The 13,664-nt window shown below is 37.0% G+C and overlaps 1 protein-coding gene across 2 annotated transcripts in view; it reads right to left on the bottom strand.

Annotated features, from left to right (window-relative positions):
* NFIA (nuclear factor I A) overlaps window positions 1–2,693 on the bottom strand; it is a 352,559-nt gene extending 349,866 nt beyond the window's left edge. For both annotated transcript variants that reach the window (XM_036228703.1, XM_036228766.1), the window contains exon 1: window positions 2,214–2,693. In XM_036228703.1, coding sequence (XP_036084596.1) covers window positions 2,214–2,216 — 3 coding nt within the window. In that variant the 5' untranslated portion in view covers window positions 2,217–2,693. The remainder of the gene's footprint in view (window positions 1–2,213) is intronic.
* Between the last annotated feature and the right edge of the window lie 10,971 nt (window positions 2,694–13,664).

Below are 13,664 nucleotides of genomic sequence, written 5' to 3'. Positions count from 1 at the left end.
GCAGTCTGGGGGTAAAAAACATTTCCAACTCTCTCTCCCCTTCCCAAGTTGCAAAAGTAAATCCTTGTCCAGAGTTCAGACGGCTACTAAGACACTTGAGAGAGAGAACAGGGATGGAGGACGGAAAGAAGAAAAGATAGTAGGAAAGATAGTGTAGGAAACAAAGGAAAAGTATGAAAACTAGTTTACTGCAATCATATAAATGACCCATTGTTAGGAAGGATAAACCCCTTATTGGAAATAACTACTCCAATCATTTATTTTGCAAGTGCTGGGAGGCTGCCTTGAAATGGGATTGTCTCTGCGAAAAGGAGGCTCCTGTCATGCTCTCGGCTATCCATATTCTTCCTGGCACAGAGCCCAGCCTTGCATTTACTGTGTTTTATTTGCAGAAATGTTACCTTGCCAGTTTTAGTGAAATCCTCTTAGATATATAAATTACGTCAATAAGGTTTCACTTATATGTACATCTCAAATACCTCTCATTTTAGAGGTTACTTAATAGGAAGTTCTTATTAATATGATTTAGATTTTAATGCCCAAAGCAGTAAAGATAAAATTGGGGTTCATAAGTGACAATGCCATTAACTGTCATTCTTACCAAGACTAACTTTATCACTAGCATTTTCTAACATTTTTCTTTAGTTTTTTGACCTGCTGGTCATTTGTGTGCAGATTTTTCTTATATGCTTATATTTCTAAATTGAATCATGTTGCTGAACTGAGCATCCAAGTAGATTCTTACATCAAATTTCCAAACTAGATTTGATTAGAAGGCCTAAAGCCTTGAGAAATAGCTCGATGGGAATTTAATACAAAGATGGGAAAGAGCTCATATTATTTTCCATTCACTTCCCAACATAATTAGGTGTATGCCCTGTTCAGAGAGAAGGAAGAGATGGGTATATTTTAGTCAGAGGCTGCCAGTTACTGTCTCCAAGACAAGCTACTGCAGTTGGTTTCCACTGGATTGGTGTCAAAGACTTATCCTAGAGGCCAGACTCCAGCTAAGAATTAGCCAGCTAGCAATCTTCCACACATACTCTCCACAGGGGTTGTTGTGGTAACAAGAATGTGAACTTGGCCAATTTTAATATCCTATTTGCTACTGACCATTTACTTAAACAGCAGAAATTTTTTTAAGTCAAGAAAAAAAACGTTCTCCTACCATTCCTTTCGAATGTAAAAAACAGCTGTCAGTCCACCTGTGAAACACTGTCTCCCTTAAAACTGTTTAGAGTTCAAGAAGAGAGGCTTGCCCATTCCTCCAAAGTACTGGAAAGCCCAAGTCTTCTAAGATAATCAGAGCAAGAAGTTTTGCAATACATATACAACATATTACTTCCCAAAGCTCACTATAGTACCATAGTTCAGAGAAGTTTTTAAGTTACATATTTTTAACAGTTGAACCTCACTTTCTACAACAGTTAACAACTTCTCTGAATTTAAAAATAATAATTAACGCAAAGTTAAATCTTTCTCTAACAGCACTTTTCTAAGTTTTTCCGGAAAGGCAGTAAAGAAGACATAAAATTCATGCAAAAATCCCCAATCTTTTTTTTCTTTTTTCTTAAACTCGAAAACTCTTTCCTATTGTGCTTGCTAAATCCGGAAGAGCTTGTAGCTTTGACAGCTCGAACCACACCAACCCCTTCAGAGACGCAGAGAACTTCAGATCTTCTCTGCCCGCCCCCTCTCGCTACTGCGAACCATGGTACACCCAAGCTTCCTCATGATTGGATAAACCTTTTGTCAATCTCTCATGTTGCCCCATTGATTAGAGGATCGAATCGTCAATTATTTTCCCGGTCCAGACATTTCTTTTCGGGTTAGGTTGACTGCTGAGGCCAGACGTCTTGTTACAGAACAGAGCACGTACAGGATTCTCCCCCCCCCTCACCCCCCCTTTCTGGAATCGAGCAAGCGCTAGGAGGAAAAAAAATCTGTCAAGCTCAGCAATTTTTTTCAAATCTCGGGGAAAAAAAACGGAAACCCGGTCTCTGATGCACACAGCAAAAAAAGCCATCCACAAAGCTACATCTTTAAAACAAAACCATCACAATAGACATTTACCCAGCAATCACTTAAATGCATATGCAAGCTAGAGAAATTTTAAAGTCTTAGCCATTAAACAAAATCATTCTACCATATTGTTGTTTATAAAACGCACATCGTATAAACGCAAAATAGAAAGTTTAAGATGTACCACGTACCATTGCAATGTAAAAAGAGTACGTGAGAAACTTTAAAATGTTCAGACGAATTGCTTCATTTGTTGTCCCCTTTTTTTTGCATTAAGAAAATATCTAAATAAACTTGGAACCGTTGAAAACCCGGAAGAGGTTTTTTTAAAGCTCTTGGCCAATTGCAGGCTTCTTGGAGAATTTTTTTTTTTTTTTACTCCAAATCTGAAGGCTTTTGCAATTGCAATGCGCGCTCTCTGCCTCTCTCACTGTCTCTCTCTCTCTCCTCTTTTGAAAGCGGTCCAACCCGGGCTGGCTGGTTCTCAGATTCTCTCTGGTTTTGCCTTGTGTGCTTTGGATTGTACGAGACTTTGCAGAAGTTGCAATCGATTCGCTGTCCCTCTCTCCTCTCCCTACCCCCTTGTTTATTTCCGCAATCGCTGCAATTTGCATAGTAACCACGCACGAGGCGCCGGCGGCAGCCTGCGGAGGGGGCCGCGAGGGGGCAGGGAAAAGGCCTTGCCCCCTTCTCCCCTCCTCCCGTCTCTCTCCCCGCCAGTCTCCTCCTCCCCCACAGCGCATGGCCAATAGGAGCTCCAGCATTCAGCGCAAGCTCGGGTCCGGACACTGTTCGGAAGAAAAGCCCCTGTGTTACTAGGCCCGGATCGCGGGATCGGGTTTTTGCGCAGTAGAAGTTCCTCTGCTTGGGGACTTCGCGGCTGGTGTTAAGGAGATGTGGCGCTATAGTACCTTTGCCTGCAGTAGTGCAGGTTTTGCACGTTTTCATCAAATCTGTACACCTGCTTTCTCGGTTTCTTTTTCCATAGCCTCTCGTGAGTTATTAGGCTGGTTCATGATGGTTAGTGAGAGATTTAACCTTTATTTGCACTGGTGTAGACCAAGAGTTAAAGATCCTCTTTGGTGCATTAAATCAAGAGAGTGCAAAATGTCACAGAGAACTTACAGTGAAATAGAGGTTCTACTCCAGGTTCAGAGAGGAAAAACCGTTTGGTTCTATTCTTTGCAGATGACTGAACATGAAATTGTTAGGAGGGCTCCCTCAAGAATAAAGCATGAGATGCAGTGAAATTTTAATTTCACTGCCAAACATCTAATTTGTCAGTATCCTTACAAATTCTTGTTTCCACAAAGTTTAACCCATTTCTCCACCTTTCATCCTCCCAAGAGAAGGGCTCTGAGATTTAAAAGGTTGTGTGTGGTTTTTTTTAAAGTACTTATTGGAACAGTAAGTCCTTCAACTTACTGATTCATCTTATTTCATTAAGCCAAGCTTTATAAGACCATGTGATCTGAATATTTCAATGTTAACCTTTTATCTGTTTGTTTTAAACAACAAACTAGCTATTGGTGCAGTGGTGGTGTCAGGGAGAGACAATGAATGCTAAAGGGAGAGAGTGTCCCTTTAAATGGAAAGCATCACAACCAGGCTATAGCGGTTTTTTTTTTTTTTTTATGTGTTTGCTTTGCGTCAGTTAAGTAGCTTAGGACGTTTTGCTGAATAACTGAGTTACAGGAAAACGTGTGCTTAGCTCACTTGATAAATATTACCCAATAAGAAGTCAAGAGGAATAAGAAGCAACCTGGTAGTTGTCTGATTTGCTTAACTGTTCTTGGTGAAGGGACCTAATTAATTAATAACAGGACCTTGCACAGTTAAATTAGAGGTTACAGAAACCTCCTCGTTTATTTTGAACCACATTTTTGGCTTTAGGCTTGTGCTTCACAACTAGCTAACCGATGCAGCATTATTGGGAGATATGGTACTGTGGCTGCCCTTGGTGTTAGACAAGTTTTGCCGGTCTGTCCATTATAGATTCAGATATTGTCTTGTTCTAGAAAGTCTGCGGCATCTAATCCTGGCCTCTTCCACAGAGCATCCATTTCCACTTGGCATTCTACTTTTGCCCTAGAAGTACACTTGATGAAATATAGTAGCTTAAGTTAAAAAAAAAAAAAATGTTTTTAAGTAACCGAAAAAGTTCTAGGCCTAGTTCAACTGGTAATAGGCTATGTGACCTTGAGGCGGTTGGTTACATAACACTTGTAAAATAGGACATCAACTTATTGTAAGAATGGAGGACTGTTATGTCAAGAGCTAAGAGCCTTTGAAATGCACAAAAGGTATCACGTTGTATTGCATTGCTCTGTAGATGCCATAGTCTGAATAATCCCCAGTGCTAAGCAAACCAGGCCTTGTCAGTAGGTAGTAACAGTGAGATTTGTCTGCATTGTCTGTAGTTTATTAACTCCTTTTAATGGGATAAGTTAGCACCATTTTCAAAGTGATCTTTTATATCTCCACCTAGTCAACAACAAAACAATATAAGCTTTGGAGTGCAATTTAAGTATTAATGTTGGACCTACTATGTGACTCCAGGTAAATCATTTAACCTCTGTAAGCTTTATATTCCTCATCTGGAAAATGGGAGATAGTCAAATAACAAATTTAAATTACCTAGTACATTATGTGTGTTCAGTATATGGTAGCTATAATAATACTATTCATACTTAATATGTACCATGTTCTAGTCACACTGAATGTGCTAAGAGCTGGGGATACAGACACTAAGAAGTGTCTCCTGACTCCCTGACTCCAAGAAGTTTTCAGTCCAATGGGGAAGATAAGATACAAAGGTAAATAATATTGTAATAGGATAATTACTACATCCAACTTAGATATACATAAAGAGCAATAGAAATGTGGATAATAGAATGACTGGATTTGCCTGGATGTACAGATAGAGTCCTAGAAAGCTAAAGAAGAGAAAATTACATTTGCATTGGGCCAGAGGTATGCATTTGTCAGGTAGGCAAGGGAGGGGCAGGCCATTCCTGCACAGGAAATCACAGTGATGCCACTGTATTCAGTGGGCCAGAGAATGCGGACATATTTGGTTGTGGCTAGTTGCTCTAGCTAATATAAGCTTGTATTACAGTTACTAGAGATGAAGTCAAAAAGGCAGGCTGAGGCAAAATGGTAGAGAGCCTTGTGAGCCATTTAAACTTTCACTTGAGGGGTTGAGGAGACATCGAATGTATTTAACCAAAAGATATACAAAATAAGATTCGCAAATTAAAAGATCATTCTAACAAGGAAGACAAAGAGATCGGTTATAAAGAGGTGAGAAAAAATGGAGTTCTGAACAGCATATTAGGAATGAATGAGAAAGAGAGAAAAGAATAGAGAGTGGGAGTGATGTGAGGAAGCAAGAAGACCCATCGCGGACATTAGTTTTCCGGGACTTCGGTCGACAAGGACAATTTAGGAATGTAGTTTGTCCAGGCTCTCCTTAAAGTCCAAGTATCCACAAGATGTATAATTAGACCTATCAGTGAAAGAGGCTCTCCTTAACCCACAAAGTTCCACTTCTATATTGTTAAACCTACCCATATTAAATAATTTTAAAATATTAACAATAACAATAACAATAGCTCACATGGATTGAGTCTTAACTCTACATGGGTTCTTCCCACCCCATGAATTTGCCTTCCAGTAACTTCAGGCCCACCATGCCACTGAAAATCAAGTACACATCAAATGGGGTGACTCTGGGTTGCTAACCCTATTGAAATTTTCATGTTTCCATGTAGGCTGGCTTTATGCCTTGAAAATAGTAGGCTCTTTCAGGAATTCTGCTTTGTTGACCCAAATAAAAACCTAATCCTCTTGCAGGGCATTGATATAGAGGTTAGAATGTCAGAGTCTTATAGAGTTAGAAACACAATTAAAAATTGCAATATTTTTCTAATTATAACTTTTAATTTTAATTTGTGAACTAAGCTGAATACTGAACACAGAGACGAATTTCACATTTTCTTGATTTGCCTGTGTAAATATCCTAGATCATCCAAAGCACTTTTTAGGATAAGTAATCAATACTGGCATTTAGAGGACAATATGGCAATATAAATGATAAATATTAGAAGCAAATTTAAATCTAGGACTTGATAAGTTTCCCAGATAATCAAGTTGTGGCAGACTATCGTCACCCAAGCTGTGTTCTCTCTATATACTTGGATTCATAGGTGAACGGTATAGCACTTCTATTTTCCAGCCTTCCTTGCAGATCGGCATGACGCACAATTAAGTTCTCAGTAGAATGTGAGCAGAATTATTAAGTCCAATGTTCATGTCACTTGCTTAAAACAAATTTGTCATAAATTTTTGGCCTTTCCCAAGACTGCAATGAGGCTATGTTAGAGACTCAACTTTAATTACAAAGATTAGGATAATAACCCTAGGAGACAAGAGAGCAGCAAGATAGGAGGAACCTGGATCCCTAAATGACTTCATGGAGCAGATCTGCTCCTCCAGTCTTGGTTTTATATAAGCTACTGTATCTTGAGGTCTCTGATATAGCAGCCTAACCTTTACTATAGCTAATAATCAGGATAATAAAACAATCTCATGGTACCTTTGGATTGTTTTATCACTAAAATCATGGAATTGCCCCAACTTAGTACAGAACACTGTTAATTTTATTATCAGCCTCCTTTTCAAAATTCTTTTGACTAATTTCTCTCTCCTACTCCCTCATCCCAGCCATATTACATGAGTCAATTTTCTCTTTTCATCATTTTCTGAGTACACATACATGTTTATACCTCCCTTCCCTTCTTTGTGTGATTTCTTCTGCCCAAAACTCCCTAAAGTTGTCTCCCTGTTCCACTCATTCACCTCCCTCCTCCACTGCAAAGAGCCAGTTTAATGCTACCTCCTAACTTTCCTAGGCAGAATTGGTCAGTTCCTTCTCTATGCTCTCTAACATCTTAAACTCATCTCTAGGACAGCTCCCTTCAAGTTGCCTACCAATTACTTATTTGCTTGTCTATTTACTAGATAGATTATGAACTCCCTGAAAGTGCAACGACTTCATCCATCCTTGTATCCCTACAAACAAAATGCTGTAGTAGATCCTCAAAAAATGTTTGGTAAGTTAATATGTAAATGGATAGATGAACAAATGGTTGCCTTTTCCATCCTTGTACTCTGATAAAACAGAGAGTCAGGACTGTGGCTGATGCAAGACATTGCACTATCGCTAGAAGGAAATCTTAAATATAAATAGTAGGTCGTTGAGTTTGCTTTTCACAGATTTTCCACATGTGTTATCACCTTTAACCTTCCTTCTTGGTAGGCCAGGCATTGTCACTGTCACCACACAAGTGAGGAAACTAAGGCTGTGGAAACTGAAATATTCAAAGCTCTAGCTAAGATGTCTATCTTAGGAAAGAGTTCAGGCTTCAATTTTTTGAAGTACCATTTTAATGTTTAGCTTGCTCTAATCATATTCAAAGGTAAGTACGAGGACCCGTCCTTTTTTTAAAATACTGCTTTATCGATGTGTAATTGATCTACAAAGAACTGCACACATTTAATATATAAAATTTAATGAGTTTGGACATATGCAAATGCTCATGGTACTATCACCACAATCAAAGTAATAGGCATATCAGACACCTTTCAATGTTTCTTTGTGATGCCCCTACTCCTGGCTTTTTTCTGTGGTAGGAACATTTAACATGAGATCTGCCCTCTTAACAAATCTCAGAAGGGCACAGTACTGTATTGGTAACTGCGGTGGACAGCAGATCTCTAGAAAGTATTCATCTAGCACAGCTGAAACTTTACACCATTGAATAACAACTCCCCATTTCCCCCATCCCCAGACTCATCCTTCTTATCTTAGACACACACCAAAATAAACTGAAGAAGTTCCTGAAGACCAAAGGTGATGTCATACAAGTGAGCTGCTAGGATACCCAGAGGAAATCTGTATCTTGACTAAAGTGAAAGTAGCAAAGTATGAGTTTACAATTCACAGAAGGAGAGCTGAAAGGGAGCTCAGAAGTCTTCAACCACCACACTTTACAGCTGATAAACTGAAGCTAGCAGAGTGAAGTAGCTAGCTCTTGGCTACACAGCTGGTTAAGAATTAATCCCCAGTTCCTGTGCCAGTTTCATTACATCATGCCAAGAATATTTTGCAGGAATGGGAAAGGAGTGAATAACTATCTCTAGTATCAAAGTTGAAAAGAGGCCTGGGAAAGTGAAGAAATACTGTTAGTGAATCTGATAGGAGAAAGAAAATGATCAACTCTCTAAACCAAAGGAACAAGTATAAAATCTAGGCTAGTACCTGAAAGATTTACCCAAACATGTTCGGACAGTTAAAGGATAATTTTCAGGAAAAATAAATGAGGGTGGAGATGAGAGCAACAGTCTAGAACTGTAACTTGGTATTAACAGCTGTGAGATGATCTTGTTCTCTATTCTCTGCTCTTTGTGGCCTTGGGCAGTTCAATCTCTCCCTCTGCTTCCTTCTCTGTGAAATGTAAATATCATCAGTTCTGCTTACTTCTTGAGGTTTTGTGAGGATTCAATGGAATCATGAATGTGACACTGTTCAAAAATTTCTATTCTATAAAGAACTATACCAACAGTTGTTTATAATATAGCACTGAATAAAGAATATGTGTATTTAGTTATATGAATCCTGCCTCTATTCGAAAGGGTTTTGGAGTGGAGATGTGTGTGTAGCTATCTACCTACCTACCTACCTACCTACCTTTCTACCTACCTATATCTATATCTACACACACACATATACACATTTAGTATCCAAAATGTACAATGATATCCTATGCACTTTTCTAGGGTAGACTTATAATTTTGACTTTGAGTTTCCTAGCAATCGATTTAAAAAAGGAAAGGTAAAAGCTTATGAAATATATAATATAATAATAAAGGTAAAAGCTTATGAAATATATAATTATAAAAATCAAATTCAAGAAAGGTTGTTCAAAAGCAACACAGACATTATGAAGTCTCAAAAAATGTAATACATAACCTCCCACCAGCACCATCAACACCACTGCCACACATGCACACAGACTAGGGTTGTCATGAAGAGGACAACCTTCAACTAAGCCTCACTGAACCATGCACTCAATCTCTGGATGAGATTCCAGTCCCCACAAGGACAGAGGGAATGGGAAAGATGGCATTTTATGAAATGACTATTTCAGGAACTCCTCAATGATAGCTTGAGTGCCATAGGCTAGAGATACTAGTGCTCCCAAGACTGCTAACTTAGAATGTACCTAGCTCGATGTCAGTGTCTACACGTACAGAAAATAAACAACAAAGAAAGTAGAGAACCAGCTGAGGTTAACACCTTTGACACTGACTTTTTAAAAAAAACTCATTCGAAGATCTCATCGCACCTCCTCACCCCCAATGCCCACCCCCCGCCCTCAAAAAAAAAAAAAAAAAGTATGGAGAGGAAGGAAATGGGAACTGAAAAACCCATTTGACATGGACACTTTGAGTACAGACTCTCTTTTCCAGTTCCTATTCTTTAGCTATTCAGCCTCTCTCAGCCTCTCTTTTTCATAAGATGGATCAAAATGGGATCAGCAAAGAGTATTCCAGCATGAAAGTTGTAGAATTTGGGTTGTCACTGTTTTGGATACACAGCAGCAACAAGTGGGTGGCTTGCTTAAAGCCCAGTTAATGGGCTAAGAATCAAGACTATGAATCAACCAAAAACATTACAGAAAAAAAATGCCAGTGTGGGTCAGGGTAGGGAGATAGGGCAAAATTTGACATTGTACTAGTAGATCCCTAAGAGAAGGTCAATAATTTTTTTTATTGTGGTAAAATATACATAGCACAATGATTATCATTTTAATCATTTAAAAACGTACAGGTAAGTGGCATAACCTATACTCACATTATTGCGGAATCATCATCGCAATCCATCTCCAGATTTCATCCTCATTCTAAATTGAACTTTTATATCCATTAAATAATAATTTCTTATTTCCTTCTCCCCTCAAGCCTTAGAGACCACCATTTTACTTTCTGTCTCTATGAATTTGACTACTCTAGGTACTTTATATAAGTGGAATCATCCAGTGTCTATCTTTTTGCAAGGGGCTTATTTCACTTAGTATAATGTCCTCAAAGTTCATGCATAGTGTAGCATGTGCCAAATTTTCTATCTTGTTTCAGGCTAAATAATATTCTATTGTATGTATGTACCACATTTTGTTTATCCATTCATCCATAGATGAAACTTGGGTTGCTTCCACCTTTTGGCTATTGTGAATAATGCTGTTGTGTCCATGGTGTAAAAATATCTTTTTGAGTCCCTATTGTCAATGCTTTTAGATATAAATTCAGAAGTGGGAATGGTGGAGCATACGATAATTCTATATTTAATTTTTTGAGGAACAGATAGCAATCTTATTTTATCTTTGGAGAAAAAAAATTGAACAAACTCTTTAATGATTTGTTTCTCTTACAGAGTTGATTTCATGAGCATCAGAAATCTTGGATTCTAGTCTCGGTTCTGTTAACTGTGATTTTTGAAGTCACTTGATTATCAGAACCACTGTTAGTTCCTTCATCTGAAAAAGTATATCTTTGAGCTAGCTATCTGATATGTAAGGCCCTTTAAAATTCTAATGGTCTATATAATTCTGCACATTTCCTTTCGTATATGAGTTCATCCATTCATTCTGAAAATGCTTTTTTTAATGACAGAGCAGGTTTTTCTCAAAGATAAATAAGAGTTATCCAGCGGGGATGGGATGGGGAGAAGGACAGCTAAAGTGATAGTTGAAAGAAAAAAGAAAATGGACTGCATACTAGTGAGAGAGCAGGTATCAAGGTGAGGCTGAACATGTAACTATAAATCAGAACACTCTGGGCCTAGTGACCAACTTTTAAGATTTTAGACTTTATCCTGACATTCATGGGAAGCCCTTGAAGGACTCACAGAAGGTGGTAATGAGATCAGTTTCTGTTTAGAAAAAGTACTCTGACCACAGTGTGAGAATGGGTTGTAGAGTTCAAAACAAGTTACCTATCCTTTCTTGCCTCTTTTTCTTTTTCTTTTTCTTTTTTTTTTTTTTTTGCTTCAAAAGTGAGAAAATTAGTCAAGATATCTCAGAGCCCAACCTGGAAAAAAAAGACATTTAGATAAAATTTATTTTATCTCAATAAATAAAACTGTACTGTACTTACAATGAAAAATATTTGGCCACCATTTCCCTTAAACTGTGGAAACTACTCACCATGGTTGGTAATGTTTTAACGTTTTCAGCTTATGAGTTAGCCAATTAATATTTTGGTCTATGACAGAGCAATTTTTAAAAAGTTCTGATAAAAGATTATTATCCATTTATCTACAATGTTAAAAAGATTAGGTGTCACATATTAATATAATACCTTATATTTTATCAGAAAACTTAAAGTTCATATTTGAGTAAGTAGAGTTTTTCCTTAATTGGAATGCCAATAGTCTAGTTCAGGCTTTATATAATATTCTTTATATAAATAATGTAGTATTATAAAATCAGAAAATTATGCAGTGATGCTGTTTTTCTTTTTTATGTACCTCATTTTTTTTTTACTATGAAAGTTATGAGTTGTGCTGCATCAGAAGATTGTGTACCTATGAAAACAACGAAGATCCCTTAAGGTCATTATTTTTCATGGGCGAAGCAAAGAAGTTGGTTTCTATCTTAGATCACATGAATGCAGAAACAAGTTGGGAAAATACTGAGTTTTAATATGCAAGAATAATGCCTTGGTTTATCGCAGATGTTTAGATTCATTCAATCACTAATGTTCAGTAAAATAATGCTGGAAAGAACGGCATTTACCTTCAATAAATTTTGGCAATTTGGCATAGTTTTTACTTTGTGTTTACCCAGGAACGAAAACAAAAATGAGAGTAAGAAGAATCAATTATAAAGAGTGCTTCAGTTTGGCAAAGGCGCTTGAAGTAGCCAGTTTGTTGCAAGCAGGACCAGACCGAGAGCTGAAAATTTAAAGTTTGTAAGGTACTTGGTATGTTTTTGATATATTTTTTAACAGTGCATTTTCAAGAAAGAGTCCAAAGAATGGTGTTTCTGGTTTTAACATTATTCCTATTAGTTGCTAGTCCTCCCAAGAGCTATAAAGTTAACAATAAATCAAACACATTTTAATTCGTCATGAGATAGCATATAGAAACAAAAATTTCCCAACTGGTTTTCTGCCAAAGCATTTCTGCTAGTCCTACCCACTTCCAAAATTTATACTCACTATCGAAAACAGAAACAAGTGAACTATGAAATTCAAGTATGGAAAATATTACTGAATGCCATTAAAGCCAGGCACTACATTAGGTCTGGGGATGCAGGACAAATAAGTGGTGATCTGGTCTTCAGAGAAGCAAGTGACTCTAGACAAGGCTGGGTTACCTTATTTGCCAGAAGGCCAGAGCAGAATAGCCTTCTCCAAGTCAGCGAAAACATACGACACATGGCATTGTATCAAATAACTAGGCACATCCTACCTCACTGCCCTCCTTCCAAATCTGATGCCTTATATTAGAGCAATATTTTGAAAGTCTCTATTTAAACATGAGATTGTACTAAATCCTACATCTTTAAGTGACAGTATAATATTTTAGTAAATTCTGAAATTATATGTATGATATTTACTTCAAAGTGTGTTAAAAGCATAGCCATTTGTGTTCAATTTAGTTTCTCAAAAAAAATTTGAGAAGACAATTGAATTTTATGTTACAGATATTTGAAAGACTCGTTGTAATATTACTATCAGGTGCTATTTAAAATGCTATTTGACCAAGAGTTTTTCTCAGTAGATTATAATGGTGATACAGACACCTGTTATTTCCCATGCTAAATGTTCTTAATTGGAAAGGCACTGAAGAACTTATAAAACTTGTCCTTCTTTTTCTTCTTCTTCTTTTTTTTTTTTGTAGATTTGAATGTCAATAATGACAAACCCATTGTGTTATAAGTGTCTGTATTGTTTTGACATTGTTAATCACTCCAGTTGTTTCAATTTGCTCAAGTTCTTTTACTTTAATTTTTTTAAAACTCTATTGCATGATGTTACTTACTATTTATCATAACGAGTATGCTAGGTACAGTAGTAATAGACTTTCGTGGACCCTAGATAAAATAATTGAATTAACTTTGAAGTGAAAAAAAACCCTACATTTTCACAGTCTGTGATATGAAAATGTTGCGTGACAATCCTAAATCAAAAATGAAAAATCACTTTAGTGATAGAATAATTCCAATATGAGCAAATCTGAAGTATCCTACTATCCTATTTTATGTTCCTTAAAAAAAAACATGCTTAATAACTAAGAAAATACCTTAATTGGTATTTATAGTATTTAGATATTTTAGTTTACTTTAGTTCTAAAGCTGCAGTACAGTAAGAATTTTATTAACCTTTTCCTATAATAAGAAAGCGTCATTTGTGATTTTTTTTTTCCCTTCAAAAAAATTTTGATACCACAAAAGTTTTAAAAAGCCAACTCTCCTGCCTGAATCGGGTCTCTATAAATGGCAAATCATGGTTATACAGAAGATATCACGAAGAATAATAATTCAGATAAACTTTGGGGGAGTATTTCCCAAGTTTAG

This window comes from Rousettus aegyptiacus, unplaced genomic scaffold, assembly GCF_014176215.1.
Source record: "Rousettus aegyptiacus isolate mRouAeg1 unplaced genomic scaffold, mRouAeg1.p scaffold_m13_p_1, whole genome shotgun sequence".
In the NCBI taxonomy this organism is placed as follows: domain Eukaryota; kingdom Metazoa; phylum Chordata; class Mammalia; order Chiroptera; family Pteropodidae; genus Rousettus; species Rousettus aegyptiacus.
Note: the sequence above shows the minus strand (reverse complement) of the source record. Positions and strands in the feature narration are given on the sequence as shown.